General features: G+C 45.0%; 1 protein-coding gene across 1 annotated transcript in view; it reads right to left on the bottom strand.

Moving 5' to 3' along the window:
* Window positions 1-18,735, bottom strand: part of NUSAP1 (nucleolar and spindle associated protein 1) — a 34,620-nt gene that overhangs the window by 12,735 nt on the left and 3,150 nt on the right. The window contains exons 2-6 of the mRNA XM_026479975.4: window positions 14,221-14,289; window positions 9,324-9,467; window positions 8,423-8,585; window positions 4,002-4,103; window positions 200-309 (exon numbers count right to left, since the gene is read on the bottom strand). Coding sequence (XP_026335760.2) covers window positions 200-309; window positions 4,002-4,103; window positions 8,423-8,585; window positions 9,324-9,467; window positions 14,221-14,289 — 588 coding nt within the window. The remainder of the gene's footprint in view (window positions 1-199; window positions 310-4,001; window positions 4,104-8,422; window positions 8,586-9,323; window positions 9,468-14,220; window positions 14,290-18,735) is intronic.

Genomic DNA, 18,735 nt, shown 5'->3' with positions numbered 1-18,735 from the left:
GGCTTAAGTTGTGATCTCAGGGTCCTGAGATCAGGCCTCCAGCTGGGCTCTGGGCTCAGCACAGAGTCTGCTTGGGATTCTCTTTCCCTCTCCCTCTGCCCCTCCTGCTTGTGCTTGCTCTCTCTCTCTCTCTCAAATAAACAAATCTTTAAAAAAAACAACAAAAAACCCCCCGAAACACATAATTTTATCAGCATACCTTCAGTTCATTAAATGAATTGTGTTCTTCAAAAAGTTTCTTTTTTCTCTCAATATATTGATCAATGGACTCCATTTCCTTAAAACGAGCCTCATGAAGCTTCTTAAAGTCTGGAATGTTCCCCAAAATATGACAATTAATAACAAGACAAATCCATTTATTCACCTTCCCTTTGTCTTTCTGCTAGCACTCATTCTCTTCTCTGCATCCCTGACACTCAACATCATCTTTGCTAAAACTTTAATTTCAAATCTTTCAGTTTTTGGAAACTCGGGAACAAAGTATAATATTCATCTTATCAACTATCAAACATTTACCATCTCTCCACTGTCCATTTCACTAAATGACAACTTGGTTTAGTCCATAGAACAAGAAAAGAATAACAGATTTGTCATCTCCCCTCACCAATTAATCAAATGGCCCTTACTTAGTCATAAATTTGACATTTTATAATGCTTAGAGAGCTTTATACAAAGGATGGGCAAACCTTTTCTGTTAAGGGTCAGACAGTATTTTATTTAGTCTTTGTGGCCACATAAGGTTTGATTTTTTTTTTTCATACAATCCTTTAAGTGTAAAAACGATTCTTAGCTTAAGTGTTTTTTTTTTTTTTTTTTTTAAAGATTTTATTTATTTGACAGAGATAGAGACAGCCAGCGAGAGAGGGAACACAAGCAGGGGGAGTGGGAGAGGAAGAAGCAGGCTCATAGCAGAAGAGCCTGATGTGGGGCTCGATCCCAGATCGCCGGGATCACGCCCTGAGCCGAAGGCATACGCTTAACCGCTGTGCCACCCAGGCGCCCCAGCTTAAGTGTTTTAAGACAGACCGGGGTTGGCAGTAGTTTGCTGACCCCTGCTCTGTGCTCTTCTGATTAAGAATATTCTTGGGGGGGCTAGCTCATCAGTCTGAGGAGTGCATGACTCTTGCTCTTGGGGTTGTGGGTTCAAGCCCATGTTGGGTGTAGAGATCACTTTAAAAAAAAAAAGGAACTTTAAAAATTTTTTTTAAAGAAATTCTAATTAACTATTAAGTATATGCATTTCTAATATATGCTGAGCAGCATTCTAAGTACTATAAATATACAACACTCAACATTCTATGTACCAGGCAACAGAGAACAGTTATGTGTTTAGATATGGACTCCCTTAAACTTATTAATGAAAAAAAAATTAGGGGGCGCCTGGTTGGCGATCTTAGGATCGTGAGTTCAAGCCTCACGTGGGGGGTAGAGAGTACTTAAAAAAAAATTAAGGAAAAACTACAAGGTGAACATTGTACCAAGGACTTTATAGACTTTCGTTCTCAGATTTACTGAGTACCTGCCATGTGCTCGCTATGTTGGGTAATCAGAGGTAGAAAAAGTCTCAATCTATATACAAGCATACCTTGTTTCACTGCACTTTGAGATACTGGGGTTTTTTGTTTCTTTTTATACATCAAAGGTTTCTTGCAACCCTGTCAAGAGAGCCATCTTTCTAGCGGCACTGGCTCGCTTCGGGTCTCTGTATCACATTTTGGTAATTACTGCAATATTTCAAACTTTTTCATTATTGTTATATATTTGCTTTGGTGACCTATGATGGGCGATCTTTGACTTTACTGCCGTAATTGCGCCCAAATAAGGTGGCAGACTTGATAAATGTTTTGTGCTCTGACTGCTCCTACAGTGGCCGCTAAGTCTTCAGGTGAAATAGAGCTGCACAGCTCTCACTTCGAATCTAAAGCTAGAAATGATTACGCTTGGCGAGAAAGGCATGGCAAAGCCAAGACAGGCTGAAAACTGGGGCACGTTCGCTAAGTTATAAACGCAAAGGAAAAGTTTATGAAGGAGATTACAAGCGCTACTCCAGGGAATACACGAACGGCAAGAAAGCAAAATAGCCTTTGCTGATATGGAGAAAGTCTGAGTGGTCTGGGTAGAAGATCAGACCAGCCACAGCGTCCCCTTAGGCCAACTCCTAATCCAGAACAAGGCCCTGACACTCTTCAATTCTATGAAGGCTGAAGCCGTTGGGGAAACTGCAGAAGAAAAGCTGGAAGCTAGCGGAGGTTGGTTCATGAGGTTCACGTTTACTCCAGGACCTAGAAGTACGAGGTGGAGCAGCAAGCGCTGATGGAGAAGCTGCGGCAAGTCCCCCCGAAGACCTAGCTGAGATCATTACTGAACGTGGCTCCTGTACCAAACAACAGACTTTCAGTGTGGATGAGACAGCCTTCTGCTTCAAGATGCCATCTGGGACTTTCATAGCTACAGAGAAGTCAATGCCTGGCTTCAAAGGACAGGCTGACTCTCGTTCGGGGTTAACGCAGCTGGTGACCTGAAGTTGAAGCCGATGCTCCTTAACCATCTGAGAATCCTAGGCCCTTAAGAATCGTACCACACTGACTCTGCCTGTGCTCCATAAATCAAGCAACAAAGCTTGGACAGCACATGTTTACAACAGAATCTACTGGATATTTTAAGGCCACTGTTCAGATCTACTGTTCAGAAAAAATAGATTCCTTTCAAAATATGACTGCTCACTGACAATGCACCTGGTCACCCAAGAGCTCTGTGGGAGACGCACAGAAAGATGAATGTTGTTTTCAGGCCAACACAGCATCCATTCTGCAGCCCATGAATCAAGGAGTCACTTAGACTTTCAAGTCCTATTTAAGACATTTTGTAAGCTATAGCTGCCATAGATAATTCCTCTGATGGACCTGAGCAAAAGTGAAAACCTTCTGGAAAAGACCACCACTCTACATGCCATTAAGAACATTTATGATTCATGACAAGAAACCAAAATATCAGCACGAACAGAAGTTTGGAAGAAGCGGATTCCACCCCTCAAGGATGACTGCGAGGGGTTCAAGACTTCAGTGGAGGAAGTAACTGCAGATGTGGTGGGAAGAGCACGAGAACCAGAATGACAAGTGGAGCCTGAAGACGTGACTGACTTGCTGCGATCTCAGGATAAGACTGTAATGGATGAGGAGATGCTTCTTATGGACGGGCAAAGAAAGTGGCTTCTTGAGATGGAATCCGCTCCCGGCGAAGATGCTGTGAAGACTGTTGAAATGACTACAAATGATTTAGAATATTCCATAAACTTAGTTGATAGGGTTTGAGAGGATGGAGGCCAGTTTTGAAAGAAGTTCTAGTGGGGGCAAAATGCTATCAAATGGCACCGCACGCTGGAGAAATCCTTTGTGAAAGGAAGTCAACGGTTAGGGCAAACTTCACTGTGGTCTTCTGTTTAGAAACTGCGACAGCCACCCCAACGTTCAGCAACCACCATCCCCCATCATTCAGAGCCATCAACACGGAGGCAAGACCCTCGACCACCAAAAAGATGACCACTTTGCTGAAAGTTCAGACGATGGCTAGCATTTTTTAGCAATACATTATTTTTTAATTAAGATAGATGCGTTGTTCTTTGAGACATAACACTACGACACACCTAACAGACTACGGCACAGCGTAAACATAACTTTTCCAAACCGAGAAAACAAACGCACTTGATTCACTTTACTGCTTTAGTCACTTTATCGCCTTATGGCAGTGATCTGGAAATGGAGGGGCAACCTCAGCTCTGTCCGTAGTGACCTGATGAAACAGGCAGTGTACTCAGTCCCACTGTAAACCGAGGAGGTGGGTTTACTGAGGCTAAGAGGCCCCCGGTCTCCGAGCTGGGAAACGAGTGAGGATGCCAGGCCCGGTTCCAGCACGCAAGCTCTCAGCCGGTCTCGCGCACGGCCTGTTCGGCATTAGCCTGCACGTGCCGACTCTTACTTTGTTTCTTTGTGTGTAAGACTTACTTGGAGTAGTGCTTGTAGTTCTTTTGTTTTTTCCAGGTTTGGAAAACCCATCTGTGTAGAGAGGCTTCTTTCTTTCTGAAGGTACCTTTGAATCTTCATCACCTGAATCCAAAGATACCGAATTAATGAAAGATTTCAAAACAAGTTCTTGCTATTAAGAAACGTCTAGAAGTTGGGGGTGCCTGGCTGGCTCAGTCAGAGTGTACGAGTCTTGATCTCAGGGTTGTGAGTTCAAGTCCCACATTGGGTGGAGAGATTACGAAACTAAATGAAACTTGAAAGAAAAAAAAAAAAGGTCTAGAAGTTAACATGGGGGCATTTTCATGTGATGGGGTCTGCCAAGGTGGGGGGAGGGGGGGAGAGATGAGCACGGAGAATGAGTTATAGCATCACTACAATTTTAGCTCATATGCTTCAAGCAGGAAGAAGTTTTATGCTTCCTGTATAGAAGTTATGTAAATATATCAGAAATTTAAGGGGCGCCTGGGTGGCTCAGTTGGTTAAGCGTCTGCCTTCAGTTCAGGTCATGATCCCAAGGTCCCGGGATCGAGCCCTAATTGGGCTCCCCACTCAATGGGGAGCCTGCTTCTCCTTCTGCTTCCCCGCGGGCTCTTGCTCTCTCTCAAATAAATAAATAACTAGAAGAAATTTAAGAGCGCTTTTTCAAAACTTCTGCTGTGAGCAGGTTATTTTAACTAGAATGATAAAAATCACACAATCCCAGGGTGGCTGACTGGTTCAGTTGGTAGAGCACGTGACTCTTGATCTCAGGATTGTAAATTTGATCCCCAAATTAGGCGGAGAGATTACTTTAATTATTAAAATTAAAAAAAAAAATCACACCGTGAGCATTCTGGGGTTATTTCCTCAGGTCCTCCACTTCCATACTTGTTTTTATTCTTTAAATCCAGCTGTGATCATGGTGTCTGTATTGACTATTTTCCCTCACTTACAACCACATTCTGTTATCTTTTTCAACTTGAGGCAATCTACTTAAAAGTATCCAAGTGGGGACGCCTCAGTGGCTCAGTCAGTTAAGCATCTGCCTTTGGCTCAGGTCACGATCCCAGCATCCTGGGATCAAGCCCCACATCGGGCTCCCTGCTTGATGGGTAGCCTGCTTCTCTCTCTCCCTCTGCCAGCCACTCCCCTTGTGTGTTCTCTCTCTCTCTGTCAAATAAATAAAAATCTTAAAAAAAAAAAAAAAGTATCCAAGTGGGTTTTCAAGAAATACTACTTATAAACACGTCCCTCATACTGAAGGTTTCCCAATGCATCCATAAAACATCAGAGAATGACTGGGTAGGAGCTTCTGCTTGGAATTTGGCTCTACAACCAGAAAGGTAAAGTTCCATGCAACACAGGGTGTTTATGGAGTCAGAGGCACTCCTCACCAGATGCTTATTACAAATGGGAAAAAAAGCAGCCTCACAAAGGAGCAAAGGTGATCACCTGGTAACAAGCCACCACCTGTGCCTTCTGGAAGCCCGGACTGAGGATTACTCTGTGGAATTCCTGCCACAAGTGCACCATCTAAATCCAACCCTTACCACGTATTAGACAAATCATGGCTGAGGACCCCCAAATTGGCCTGTATTAAAAAATGTAAACATAAAAAAAAATCTTCAAAGAAAAAGGAAGACTGAAGAATGTTTCATATTAAAGGATACTAAAGAGACATAATGAAATCCAAGAGCCGAGATTTTCCTTTGCTTTAATGGACATGACTAGAATAACTCATGAAGGGACGCCTGGGTGGTGCCGTCAGTAAAGCGTCTGCCTTTGGCTCAGGTCATGATCCCAGGGTCCTGGGATCAAGCCCCACTTCAGGCTCCCTGCTCAGCCAGGAGCTGCTTCTCCCTCTGCCTGCTGTTCCCTCTGCTTGTGCGCGCACTCCTCTCACTCTCTGATAAATAAATAAATAAAATAAAAAATACAATAGCTCATGAGACCTAAATAAGGTCATCTATAGAACAGACTAGCAAGTCTCACACTTCTGTCTGACGATCGTGTTATACTCTTAGAAATTACGGAGGACCCCCCATTTTTGTTTACATTCTAGCAGTATGTGCCAGTAGATATAATTAAAACATTAAAAAATATTCAATACACTAAAAAACAATGTACTTGTTATGTTAACAAAAACATTTATGAAAAATTGCTAAAATTTCTAAAACAAACAAAAATAGTGAGAAGATGGTATGTTTTCAGTTTACTTAATGTCTGACTTAGTCAAAAGCAGCTGGATTCTCTTACCGGCTTCTGCATACAGTACATTATGATATATTGTTTTGTTTGAAGTATATATGAAAACAAATCTTGCCACAAACAGGTGGCTGAAAGGGGGAGAGTACTGTAGTATTAAGCCTTTTCAAGGAACTGTGGATATTCTTTTCTGATACTATGCTAAGCACCACTTGACAATGGTTGTTTCTTAAAGGTTAGTTGCAATGTGGAACATGAATCCCTACCAATGAGCTTTTTGTACATTCGTGAGAGGAAGTCCTGTGTTGTTTTGTTTTATTTTAAGCTCTAGGCCCAACGTGGGGCTTGAACTCACGACCCTGAGATCAGGAGTTGCATCCTCTACCAACTCAGGCAGCCAGGCAGGTGCCCTTAAAGCCTGTGTTTTAAGAAACACATACTGAAGTATTTAGGGGGCAAGGAGCACATTTCTTTTTTTTTTTTTTTTAAAGATTTTATTTATTTATTTGACAGAGATAGAGACAGCCAGCGAGAGGGAACACAAGCAGGGGGAGCAGGAGAGGAAGAAGCAGGCTCCCAGCGGAGGAGCTGATGTGGGGCTCGATCCCAGAACTCCGGGATCACGCCCTGAGCCGAAGGCAGACGCTCAATGACTGCGCCACCCAGGCGCCCCAAGGAGCACATTTCTACAACTTACTCTCAGGGAACAACATGCAGACGACACCTACACGGATGCATATGTGCACATGAACATAAACAGAGAAGGACCAAAGCAAATGTGGCAAAATGTTAACATTTCGGAAATTAAGGACATAGCAACACTTGGCACTGTTCTTGCAACTTTAAGTCTGACATTATGTCAAAATAAAAAGTTAAAAAAAAGGGGCGCCTGGGTGGCTCAGTCCTTAAGTATCTGCCTTCGGCCCAGGGCGTAATCCCAGGGTCCTGGGATCGAGCCCCGCATCAGGCTCCCTGCTCCGCTGGGAGCCTGCTTCTTCCTCTCCCACTCCCCCTGCCTGTGTTCTCTCTCTCGCTGGCTGTCTCTCTCTCTGTCAAATAAATAAACAAAAGCTTAAAAAAAAAAAAAAGTTAAAAAACCCTCTCACCAGAAACGACACGATCCTATTTCTGTTCTTCCAGTAGCCTGTGTTTCATTAAGCGAACTTCATGCGTCCACCCTGGTTTCTCCACGCCCTTGAAACTGGGTCCCGCCGCTAAGTCTCCCTGACAAAACGATGGGTACAACAGCAGACACTGGCAATTCCCCCCCCCCGCGTCTGACTCGGTCACAGTTCCTTATATCTTGCTCTAAATCATGACTTTATAACGGCTTTATGAGGCATATGCAGCTTAATCCCGGGGTGCTGATCAGAAATTGCAGGCCCGCAGGCTCAGTCAGAACCTGCAATTCTACCTTCAGTAACTTTCTCCATTTGCTAAGACATTGCAAATTCTGGGGAAGGAGGGCAGGCTCAGCATTAGCAATTCTGCACGTAACTGCATGGCGGCCACGGGAGCGGGTCGCCTCCTCTCTCCGCCGGTCAGGCCCTGCCTCGGGTGTGCAGACAGAGGGGCTGTGGGGAAGCGACCATGAGACACGGCAGCCCTGGCAGGCTTCCCGGGGAATGAAATCATAAAGCACCCAGTCCCGTTAGGTCTGGGGAACTGAAGTTTTCTGGTCTCACCGAAACCAACTTTTAGTTGACAAAGTTTAGGGAAGAGATTTTTAGAAGGTTCCAGACTAAGGATACATTTACCATAATAAAAGTGGCCAGCCCACCAGGAAGGGAGACTCTGCGGCTCCCTTTCAGTGCTCGCAGTGGCGCAGGCACGCGGCTCTGTACACCGGTGTCTGGAGCAGCCAGGGAGGGGGAGAGCCCACGTTTTGTCCACGTGGAGATCAGCGCCCCTCAACTTTCCAGCTATCACTCTCACCCTGGTCCCCACAACAGTACTGAGGAGGACTCGATGGTCCACTGTATTTGGTGTTAACTTCCACTCTCATTGTAGAACACCCAGGCGTCCTACGGCATGGTGTTCTGGCTGAACTGTGTTCCCCCAAGAGGTATGTGGGAGTCTTATCCTCTAGTAACCGGGATAGGACCGGAGGAAAAACCGTCTAGTGGTACTTCGTTCTGCCAGTCCTAGGACGTGAACGCACAGCGGTGCCCCTAGGAATTTCAGGCTTCCGTTTTGTTTTTACTTATTTGACATACCATTTATTCTTCTTTTTCCTGAGGAAGTGGCATTCTCCTCTCCTTGGCTCTCATCTGGTGGTGAAGGAACTTCTGCAACTGTTCTGAGATCCTGGTTTTCCTGCTTCTCTTGGTTCTGGATTTCAGAATCCAGAATTTCACTTACTTTTATCTCTGAGCGATCCTGTACCAACGTTCAAAGGGAATAAAGGATTTAAATGGTAAAAAGTCACCACTGTCTTCCAAAGATAGGCATGGCGAATTGAAAAGGGGCTAAAGGAAGAAAAGGTAGGAGAATGAGATTTCTGAGTGGCAGATTTGGGAACAGGACATACTGGGGGCCGCTGAAAAGCTTAAATAGCAAGATTAACTCTCCTAGGGATGAGAAATTAACAGTCTAAATGGACCGTCTAAAGGCCAAGGGACTATATGGAGTTAGAAAATAAAAATTAGGACTGTGTCTTGTAAAGTTACACTTGAATGAGAGAATAAAAAAGGAATAAAATCAGAGTCCTCTTGACGTAACTGAGGGAAGCCTCTGGCTGATCACGTGACTGTTCTGCTGAACGACCAACTGAAGAGTGATCACTACTTCGCGGCCAGTTGAAAAGGAAAACAAAAATCTTACTAATGTTGGTGTGTCTATCCTTCCTACTGGCCCTCACTTAAGTCAGCACTTAATCAACTTTTATATTTACTCAGCCAATATTTAATTTGTGCTTAATCCTCAGTGAGTGCTTCCCACGTGCTAGCACCCAGGGTGCGGTGACCAGTCTAGGCTCGGGGCTGTGCTTTCGTGGAGCTTATGGGCACACAGAGTTTACAACCCTTTGCTGTCATAAGGAAGTTCAAAGAGAAAGTCTCCTAAGAATATACCAATTTTGGCACACGTGGTGGTCAAAACTTGCACACTTCCACTCACCTGCGAGTCAGGATTCCTGTAGACTGTCCGGCACCTTCTCCTGGTTTTGGTGCCTTGGCCAACCGCCTCCCTCACTGCTTGTTCCTGGCCGCTGCTCTGAATCTCAGCCTCATCACAAGACGATGCAGAAGTTTGACTGCCATCCTGAAAAGAAAGACATTTGTCTGCCATGTCCTATTTTTAGAGTTATAATGTTCAGGAAGAATCAGAATTTAAACGGAATAAAAAACATATTTTCAAAAGGTAATTTTATAACTCTCTTGTACTCAGGTATAGGCCAGGACAAGAATTTTGGAGCACACAAAAAGAAATAATCAGGGATGCCTGGGTGGCTCAGTCAGTTAAGCGTCTGCCTTCGGCTCAGGTCATGATCCCAGGGTCCCGAGATCGAGTCCCACATCAGGCTCCTTGCTCTGCCTGCCGCTCCCCCTGCTTGTGCTCTCTCGCTCTCTCTGACAAATAAATAAAATCTTAAGGGAAAAAAAAAAAAAGAAAAGAAAAGAAACAATCACATTTAACAACCCCAGCTTAAAAACTAGGCTAGGAAAGCAAAGTTTTCTTAATGTGAATAAGCAAGTTAGCCTTAATTTTTTTGAATGTACACAAAGTACCAGGCAGTACGCTCTAATAATTACAACTAATATCACAACTTCATTGGGCTAAGTATTTACATGGGTTACCTCTCTTATTCCTCAAAGCCTATGAGATAGGCACTAACATTATCCCCAGTTCACAGAGGGGGAAACTGAGGCTTAGCAAGTCTAAAGTAACTTGTCCAAGGCAAACCAAAGGGAGTAAGGTAAGAATGACACCTCTACTACCATAATCTAAAAGTAAAGAGCTCCATTACCAGAACAGTGTGGTACAAGTATCAGAATATCCCAAAGAGACTTGCTTTTGTGTAAGAACTCATTGTTTGATAAGAGTTGCCCTTCGTTTTCATGGGGGAAGACCAGACTCATGATTCAACACGTGATGCGGAGAAAACTAACCACGCTTTTTATCTTTTTGGTGGGGGAAGGGAAATGAAGCTTAATTTTTTCCCCCCACACCAAAATGCAATCTGGATGGGTCGAAGATTTAAATGTAAAAACGAAAGTATGGAAACACTAGGAAAAAAAAAAAAATCAGTGAGAACCGATCGTGACTATGAGGAAGGCCTGTCTGCAGCACGTTCTCACCTACATCCACACCAGAAAGGAGAGGCTTGATTTGCTTCGTGGGGTTTTTGTTTTTATACCTAAATTCTAATGAGGATCCAAGCTGAAATAAACTGATATTACACACCTGTGGCTAAAACCAAGTCCTAGAGAGAGTCTACCGGAAAGCAGGTGCTTCACCTCCGCGGCTGACACCCACGTCCCGCGCAGCTCGCTGCGGGCTCCCCCTTTGTATTGGCAGTGGCTGTTCCGAGCGCCCGTCACGGGCTGCGGCGGAGCTCGCTGGGCCCACTCTCCTCTCCCACCTTCTTCCTGAGGGCGCTGTACCTCTTCGCTCTATTAGCTGCTTTAAGGATTCTCAAACCTTCACATCCTGTCCCACACCTACACAACACCTGCTGTAAAATCCAAGCACAGAACCCTTATACTTCCCTTCACCTCTTGTCCTCCTTTTCTCGCTCCATGTCTGCCATCTATTCTCTACGGTAACATTTACAGCTTGTTATGTAACCTTCATTGAATCGTCTGTGCTGTGTCTGTGGGGCTTGATTCTAGCTGATAAATCATTAAGTTTCTGTAAGGCGGTTTTTTTTTTTCTTAAAGCTTTTGTCTGTCTTCTGGGTCATCTGGGTCTCCTTTAGGGGTCACCTTGTTATTTATCTTCCGCTCTCTCACACTGCAGGCTTCCCCTCAACTGTCTGGTGTCTGTTGGCTGGCTACTTGGTTTTAAAAAATAAGAAAGATCTCATCAGGGGCTTGGGTGTGTGGCAGGGGCTGATCTGGCAGGATCTGATCTTCTGTGGTCCTTAGGTGGGGAGGAGGCTGTTATGCAAGGGAATCCTTGAACGCTAGAAGCCAGAGGCCTTAGCGCAATGCCACTGAATTTCCTTACAGAGAAGCCTTCCAATATTTTACCCGGTCCTGCCTCCCGGGGCTCTGCGTGTGGGAGTGGTAGCTCGAGTGCTTTGTATCCTGATTTTCATTCCATTTCACGGTGCTGCCTGGCCCCCACCCCCTGAGAACTGATTTAGTGGGCCTGGGGTTTGGTGAGGCCTATATACCACCATGTGTAAAAAGCTCCTCAAATGATTCTCCCATGCACCCTGCAATGAGAACCACGATATCAAGTAAACGTGTTGGAAGTCAAAGACTAAGGAGGTCTAGAGAACGGCAGGTTTTAGACAGAGGTAAAATATTACAGAAGTGATGCAGTTCCAAGTGCTGGAAGGTCCAGGATGAAGAGTGGCAAGGAGATACAGGAGCTGAGAGGAGCAAGGGGACAGGGTGGAGAAGGACATCCAGACACACCTGTGAACGCTCCCCAAAGAAGGTCAGCAAACGACAGGTGGGACAGGTAAACGCAAATTCAAAGGTGAAGATGCGAGAGTAGAAAGATGCTATCCGGATCCCACTTCCCAAGTCCCCGGAGAGTCATGCGGAAGGAAAAGAAACCACGTCCACTAAACAAGTAACACCACTAAACAAGTAACACCCTTAGGCTGCACATCGCGGGACTACAGAGACACTTTGAAAGCGCTTATTTAGCCCTCCCGCAGGGTCTCCGTGGCAGCAGCGTGCAGGAGCGGTCGGCAACTGTCCTGTTCAGATGGCTGTTAGCACCACCGCGGATCCCTTGTGTTAATCCCATGCACCTTCCACACAGGTTAGTCTGGGAGGCGGACAATGATCAGGGAGGAGGTGTTCATTCCCGAATGCACAGTGATGTACCTGTAAGAGGTCTGTCTAACTCCAAGACTGCCGAGGCACCCCCGGTTCAGACAAGGGAGTCCTTGGCACACAGCCACACTAGCCCACATACCAAGCTGCTCAACTCTTATTACAGTTAAGGCCGACCTACAGCGCAAGGTTAAGGCTTCCGTAAGGTGCGATGTCCCCCTCACTCAGATGTGACCAACACCTGTGCATTCCCTATGGGATAATTTGGGGGTCAGGAAGTTTGCATATCTGTCAATTCTTGGTAACATCAATGATCTCTTTGCTACGCACTTGGACTGTGTTCACTCCTCCTATAACCTTAGATAAACCGACTCTTTGTATCAGGTCTTCCCAGCAATCTATGCTCACTATTGAGGGCGCCTGGGTGGCTCAGTCGTCTGAGCAGCCAGCTCTTGATTTCAGCTCAGGTTATGATCTCGGGGTCCTGGGATTGAGCGCTGCCATGGGCAACCTGCTTATCGGGGAGTCTCCTTGAGGATTCTCTCTCCCTCTCTCTCTCTCTCTCTCTGCCCCTCCCCCACACGTGGTTATGCACACCTTCTCCGTAAAAATAAATAAATCTTTAAGTTTACTTTTTTTTTTAAATTTTATTTGAAAGAGAGCATGAGCGAGAGCACAAGCTGGGGAGGGGGGGCAGAGGGAGAGAGATAAGCAGACTCCCCACTGAGGGGGGAGCCCGACGTGGGGGCTTGATTCCTGGACCCTGGGATCATGATCTGAGCCAAAGGCAGACACTTAACCGGCTGAGCCACCCAGGCGCCCTAAGCTCACTATTTACAGATTCGACACTTAGGAATTCTTTATCTGAATGAATTTGGACTATTTGTGAAGTTTTCCCAAAATGGAACGGCCCCGGAGATGTTGAATCTGAAATATGATAGATGATTTTACTCTATTAACTACCATCCAAACTAAAATCTTGATTTCAAGTGGCACTAATCACGTATCCTTAACCATTAAAAGAATTATATATAGAGATTGAGATTTAGTTGATGTAAAATCTTAGAGCTAAAAGTCAAAATTAATCCTTTTTTGTTGTCTATCTTAAGTTAATTAAACCTAGAATCAAAAATTTTACCTTACATTTTAAATTTTTATTTATGTTTATTTTTTAAGCTCCATAACCAGCATGAAGCCCAATGAGGGGCTTGAAAACAGGACCCTGAAATCAAGACCTGAGCTGAGATCAAGAGTTGGATGTTTGACTGAGCCACCCAGGCTCCCCAAAAGAATTTTGAGAATTAACAGTTCTAAGCGTTTATAACCTGGAATACAGAGATGATAAAGATGAGGGGGTGGCAGCTAGATTTTCCATTCATATTTATATTTACCTTCATTTCCAGATAGATAACGGATGCTCTTCAAAGCCTAAGGCCTTAAGGCCTTTTTGGATTTTCCTCTATGTCAAGTTTAGAATCCTGGCCCTAACACAGCATCCGCTGACTGTGTCAGGCCCTGTCAAAACCTTCGGTCTGAGGCAGCCATGACACCCCCTCCCCTACCACTCTGGTTTCCAGTTCACCACAAGCCACTCTTACAGGCCCTATTTCATCTGATTTTCATGACATTCAATTCGGCAGAGCAGATGTTTCCATTTTAAAGAATAGGAAACTAAGAATTAAGGCATTTGAGTTTTCCAAGATCACATAAAAAGAAATGACAGAACTGCTACTTAACCTGGATTTTGGGGGGCTTCAAATCTTGTTCCTTCCTTGCTCATACCAAGCTAACTCTTATAATGTTTGGCAACTAGTAATTCATTAACGTGGCATTTTTATGAGAACATCATCAGTGAGTAGGTTACTCACTACTAGGTAGTTTCTTTATAGCAAATAGTTATTATCAAAGGATTTATTATCAATAATGATCTCTTTAGGGATAAAAAGGAAGTCTTAAGTCATCACTAGTTGTGTTTACCACTCATTCATTAAATATAATTGTTTTCGTATTTAATAGGTGGTAAAAAAAAATATATATATATATATATATATATTACTTACCTGATTCTCATTTTCTTTTTTTGCTTCGTGTTTAAGGTGGGCTTTCAATGCTTTTAACAACTTGTCTGCCTGCAGGAGAGTTAAAGACTTTATCAGTAGGGCCAAAAATCAAGTAAGCAAAAAGATAGGTTATTAACTTTCCCATTTTTGAGGATAATTATTCTCCTGTTCTTATACTCCTCAAATATCCTCTGGGCAGGCTCTGGAACAGAAGGATGACCAAGACAGAATTGGCCCCACCCAGATTTCACAGGAGAGTGGGGAAGTCAGACAGGGAAAGAGGCAATGACAACAGACACACTGGGCGAAGTGCCAGCATGAGGACACCCAGGCTGTTGTGCAGGAACACAGGTGGGCTCGGCCGCCAAGGTCTGGACTGCCGGAATAGACTCGAGCAGGCAACTGGCCACAGCAGGTCCAAGATGAGGACATGAGGTCTGTAGCTGCTGAGGTCTGAAGGATGAACCGGACAGTGGTGGCCACAGAGAAGGGGTAAAGAAATTGCATGGGAAGGCAAGAATGAGGGTGGAGTTTGGGGAACTCAAGTTCAGTGTGGCTGGAGCATGGAGCTGGTCAGGGAAGGGGAGGGAAGACACTGGGAAAGTGGGCAGGAGCCGATCCTGCCAGGCCTTGTAAGCCTGTTAAGAGCAGGAGCTCTACCCTCAGAGCGAAGGGCAGCGTCTGAAGAGTCCGCAGCAGTGCGGCAGGGTGACCAATTCCGCATTACTCAGAATGATCTAGCAGGACAATGTGCAGGACGCGTTTGATCGCAGAAAGACGGAAGCCAGCAAAGCAGCTGGGGGCTCTTACGGGAAACCAGGAAGGACTGAGGCCTGAGCCAGAGCAGGACCAAGGTAGGGTGGAGATTCAGAACCTTTTTAGGAAGTAAAATCAGTATGAACTCAGGGCTTGAGAAACAGAGAAGCGTTATTACACCCAGGTTTCTGGCGTGGGCAGCTGATGGGACATGGTAGGGGTCTCTTGGATAGGGAATGCCAAACACAGGCAGGCTTCGGAAGGAGAAGGGTTACAGGTCCCTGGGAGAAAGGGGCTCCTAGTTTCTCTTCCCACCCCGAGAAACCTTCCCTTCCAAAGGAAAATATAATAAAAAATATTATATATAATCTATATATAGATATATAATATAATCTATTTTCTTGTGCTTTTAAAAGGTCAAGCATATTGTTTGGGTTGTCTTTTCCTCCCCTTCCACTCAGCCAGACAGCTGAGACCCAGAGATTTCCTTCTCAATGTGGGCCCAGCCCCCACATCTCATACCATTTATCCCTGGCCGTGTGTCCAGGAGAGAACGGCAGAGATCTGGATTTGGTTTGGGCTTTGGGGGACAGGAGAGGCTGTGCTCAGGGTGTGAAGCACATCCCCCGGCCGGTTTACCAGTATGCCCCGCATCGAGTTCTCAGGCACCATACAGCTAGTAATAAAGTGGCGCGTATGTTCTACTGCTGCTGTTCCTTGAATCTCTCTTGGGGTCTTCTCTGTGAAGGGGGTGATTGGCAGGACAGAACTCAGGCATTCTTGGTTCTCCAATCATGTTTTCCCCAACCACTTCACAGAGGTATGATTGACACACAAGGTACAGATATGTAATATACACAATTTCATGTGTTTGGAGATAAAGATACACCTGTGAAACCATCATCACGGTCATAAACCTCTCTGTCACCAATAGTTTCCTACAGCCCCCTTTGGGTTTTGTCTTTTTTTGTTTTTGTTTTTCTTTTGGTTTTAGGAACACTTCACCTAAGACCTTAGCACATTTTTAAGTATACTGTAACGTTAATCATAGGCTCTATATTGTACAGGTTTCCAGACTTAAAATACCACAAAAACCTCATCAAACATGTGACAATGATGACACAAGGTACCTGTGGCAGAGCCAAGTCAGGGCGTCTAGCAGGTTGAAGGCTATGGGGTGACGCTCGAGAGAGCCAAACAGGGGGTACAACTGTTAGCACCAGCACCAGCAGGTATTCCCTCATCGCCCAACTAGCATTTACCAAGGTGCACACCGTTCCAGGCACTGCAGAGACAGTGATGAACCAAAGAAACAAGGTCTCCAGTCTGTAGGAACCTCCAGGGGTTCCTCTACGGCAATGGTCTATTAATGAAGCTCAAAATAAATGATACGACATCAGGGGCTACCAGAAAATTAAACTGGGGACCAGGGTAGGGTGCTACCTGAGTTAGGAGGGTCAGGAAAGGCCTCTCAGTGTGGGGACGTTGAAGTGGAGATGTGAGAAGAGGTAGCAGGTGAAAATGTGGGGGAGAGCATTCCAAGCAGAGGGTACACCAAGCCCTCAGGTGGGTTAGTGAATGGGAAGGACAGAACGGAACCAGTGTCGTGGAGCATGGTGAACACGGGGTGAACGGGGGCCGGGAGGTCAGAGAGGGAGCCAGAGGCTGGGTCAAGTAGAAGGGTATAGGCCACAGCAAGGTGTGGATTTCTTCCTCATAACTTTTGATTTTTTAAAGATTTATTTATTTATCTTAGAGAAAGAGGAACAGAGCCTGGGGTGGGGGTGGGACCGGGGCGGTGGTGGCAAGAGGGAGAGGGAGGGAAAAACTTAAGCAGACTCTCTGCTGAGCTTGGAGCTTGACATGGGGCTCGAGCTCATGACCCTGAGACCATGACCTGTGCCAAAACCGAGAGTCACATGCTTAACTGACTGAGCCACCCTGGCGCCCCTGCTTATAACTTTTTATTAAAAATATGTCAAGTCCAGGGGTGCCTAGGTGGCTCAGGTCCTGATCCCAAGGTCCTGGGATTGAGACCTGCATCGGGCTCCCTGCTCAGCGGGGAGCCTGCTTCTCCCTCCTCCTCTGCCCCTCTCCCCTATTCATGCTCTGTCGCTCTCTCAAATTAATAATTAAAAAAAAATTTTTTTTAAAGATTTTATTTGAGAGAGAGAGCGCACACGAGCAGCAGCAGAGGGAGAGGGAGAAGCAGACTCCCCACTGAGCAGGGAGCCCAACTCAGGGCTTGATCCCAGGACTCTAGGAGAAGGCAGATGCTTACCTGACTGAGCCACGCAGGTGCCCCAAATTAAAAAAAAAAAAAAAAAATCTTAAAAAACAAAAGTCGAGTCCATAGAAAAGTTGAAATATAATAAACACTCTTATCTTCCCCACCTAGATTCAGCAATCATTAATACAGTCTCATATTTGCTCTATAGTAATATGTTTCTTGCCACGCTACTTAAAAATAAGTTCTAGCCAACACGATACTTTCCCACTAAATACATCAGCCCCATCTCCTAAAAATAAGGGGCTATTCTCCTACATAACCTCTAATGCATTATCATACCTAGGAAAAATACTAATTTCCTAATATCCTCTGATATGTAGCCCACAATCAAATTTCCTCAATTGCCTCGATTTTCAGCTGTTCTCTTTTTAAACACATTTCCCTCCAAATCAGGACCAAACCAAGTTTCTCACTTTACATTTGCAAGAGTCTGGATATTATTTTAGGTGTGAGGCAAGTCAATGGAGGGCACTGAGCAGAAAAAGTTTCAAATATTGCCTTGATTACAAGAGAATCACTACCGTGAGGCAAGAGTAGAGGCGGGAGACCAGCAGACAGGCTGTGGCCAGGTCCGCAGTGCTGGCGATGGTAAAGAGAGGTCAGATTTCAGGAGTGAAAAGTGGTGCAAGTGGTTCGAGCAAAAAGGAGTATTCGATCCTGCTGAACAGCAGGGCTGGACACAGATGTACTACAAGCTCTGGAAGATGCAGAGCCTAGTGGCCTTGGTAAGAGCAATTTCAGTGGAAAAGAACAGAGAAATTGAGCAGAATGAAGGACAAGTGGTCAGGAGAGGTGTTTTTTGTTTGTTTTGTTTTTTTAAGATGGAGGATGTTAAGACTTGACTGCATCCACTATGGAAATAAGCCAGCTGAGTGGGAGAAACTGATGTAGGAGGAGCTCATTGCAGGTGTGTAGCCCTGGAGGGGGGCACAAGGATCCCCAGCACAAACGGCAAGGCTGCCCTTAGGCAAAGGCAGAGTACCACGGGACAGAGGTGGGATGGCCCGAGGGTTTGATGGTGGAAAGAGGAGGTAATGTTCAGCCGACTGAATCAATTTTTCCATGACCTGTGAGGAAAAGTCATCAAGTGAGGGAAGGGAGCCTATTTGAGGTGAGAAGATAGGAAATAATTGTCCTCAAAAATGGGAAAGTTAACGACTACCAAGGAAGCATTTGAGAATCAAACGCTCATTTTACAATTTATGGTCATAAATATAAGTTCAGTCAACAAGGTTAGGTGATTTTCTCCAGGCAAGGGTCAGCTGGTTAGGTACAGAGAAAGGGGACGGGGTGCATAATCACAACACCAGTATTATACCCGACAAAAGTAACAATACCTTAATTTAATAACTAGTCCAAGTTTAATTTTCTTCAATTGTCTCAAAAGTGTCTTTCTGTAGTTGCTTCTAATAAAGCCTTATATGGTCAACTTTGTCTGGAAAATAGTACCTCTCAATAAGTATTTATTG

This window comes from Ursus arctos, unplaced genomic scaffold (genome assembly GCF_023065955.2).
Source record: "Ursus arctos isolate Adak ecotype North America unplaced genomic scaffold, UrsArc2.0 scaffold_36, whole genome shotgun sequence".
NCBI lineage: Eukaryota > Metazoa > Chordata > Mammalia > Carnivora > Ursidae > Ursus > Ursus arctos.
Note: the sequence above shows the minus strand (reverse complement) of the source record. Positions and strands in the feature narration are given on the sequence as shown.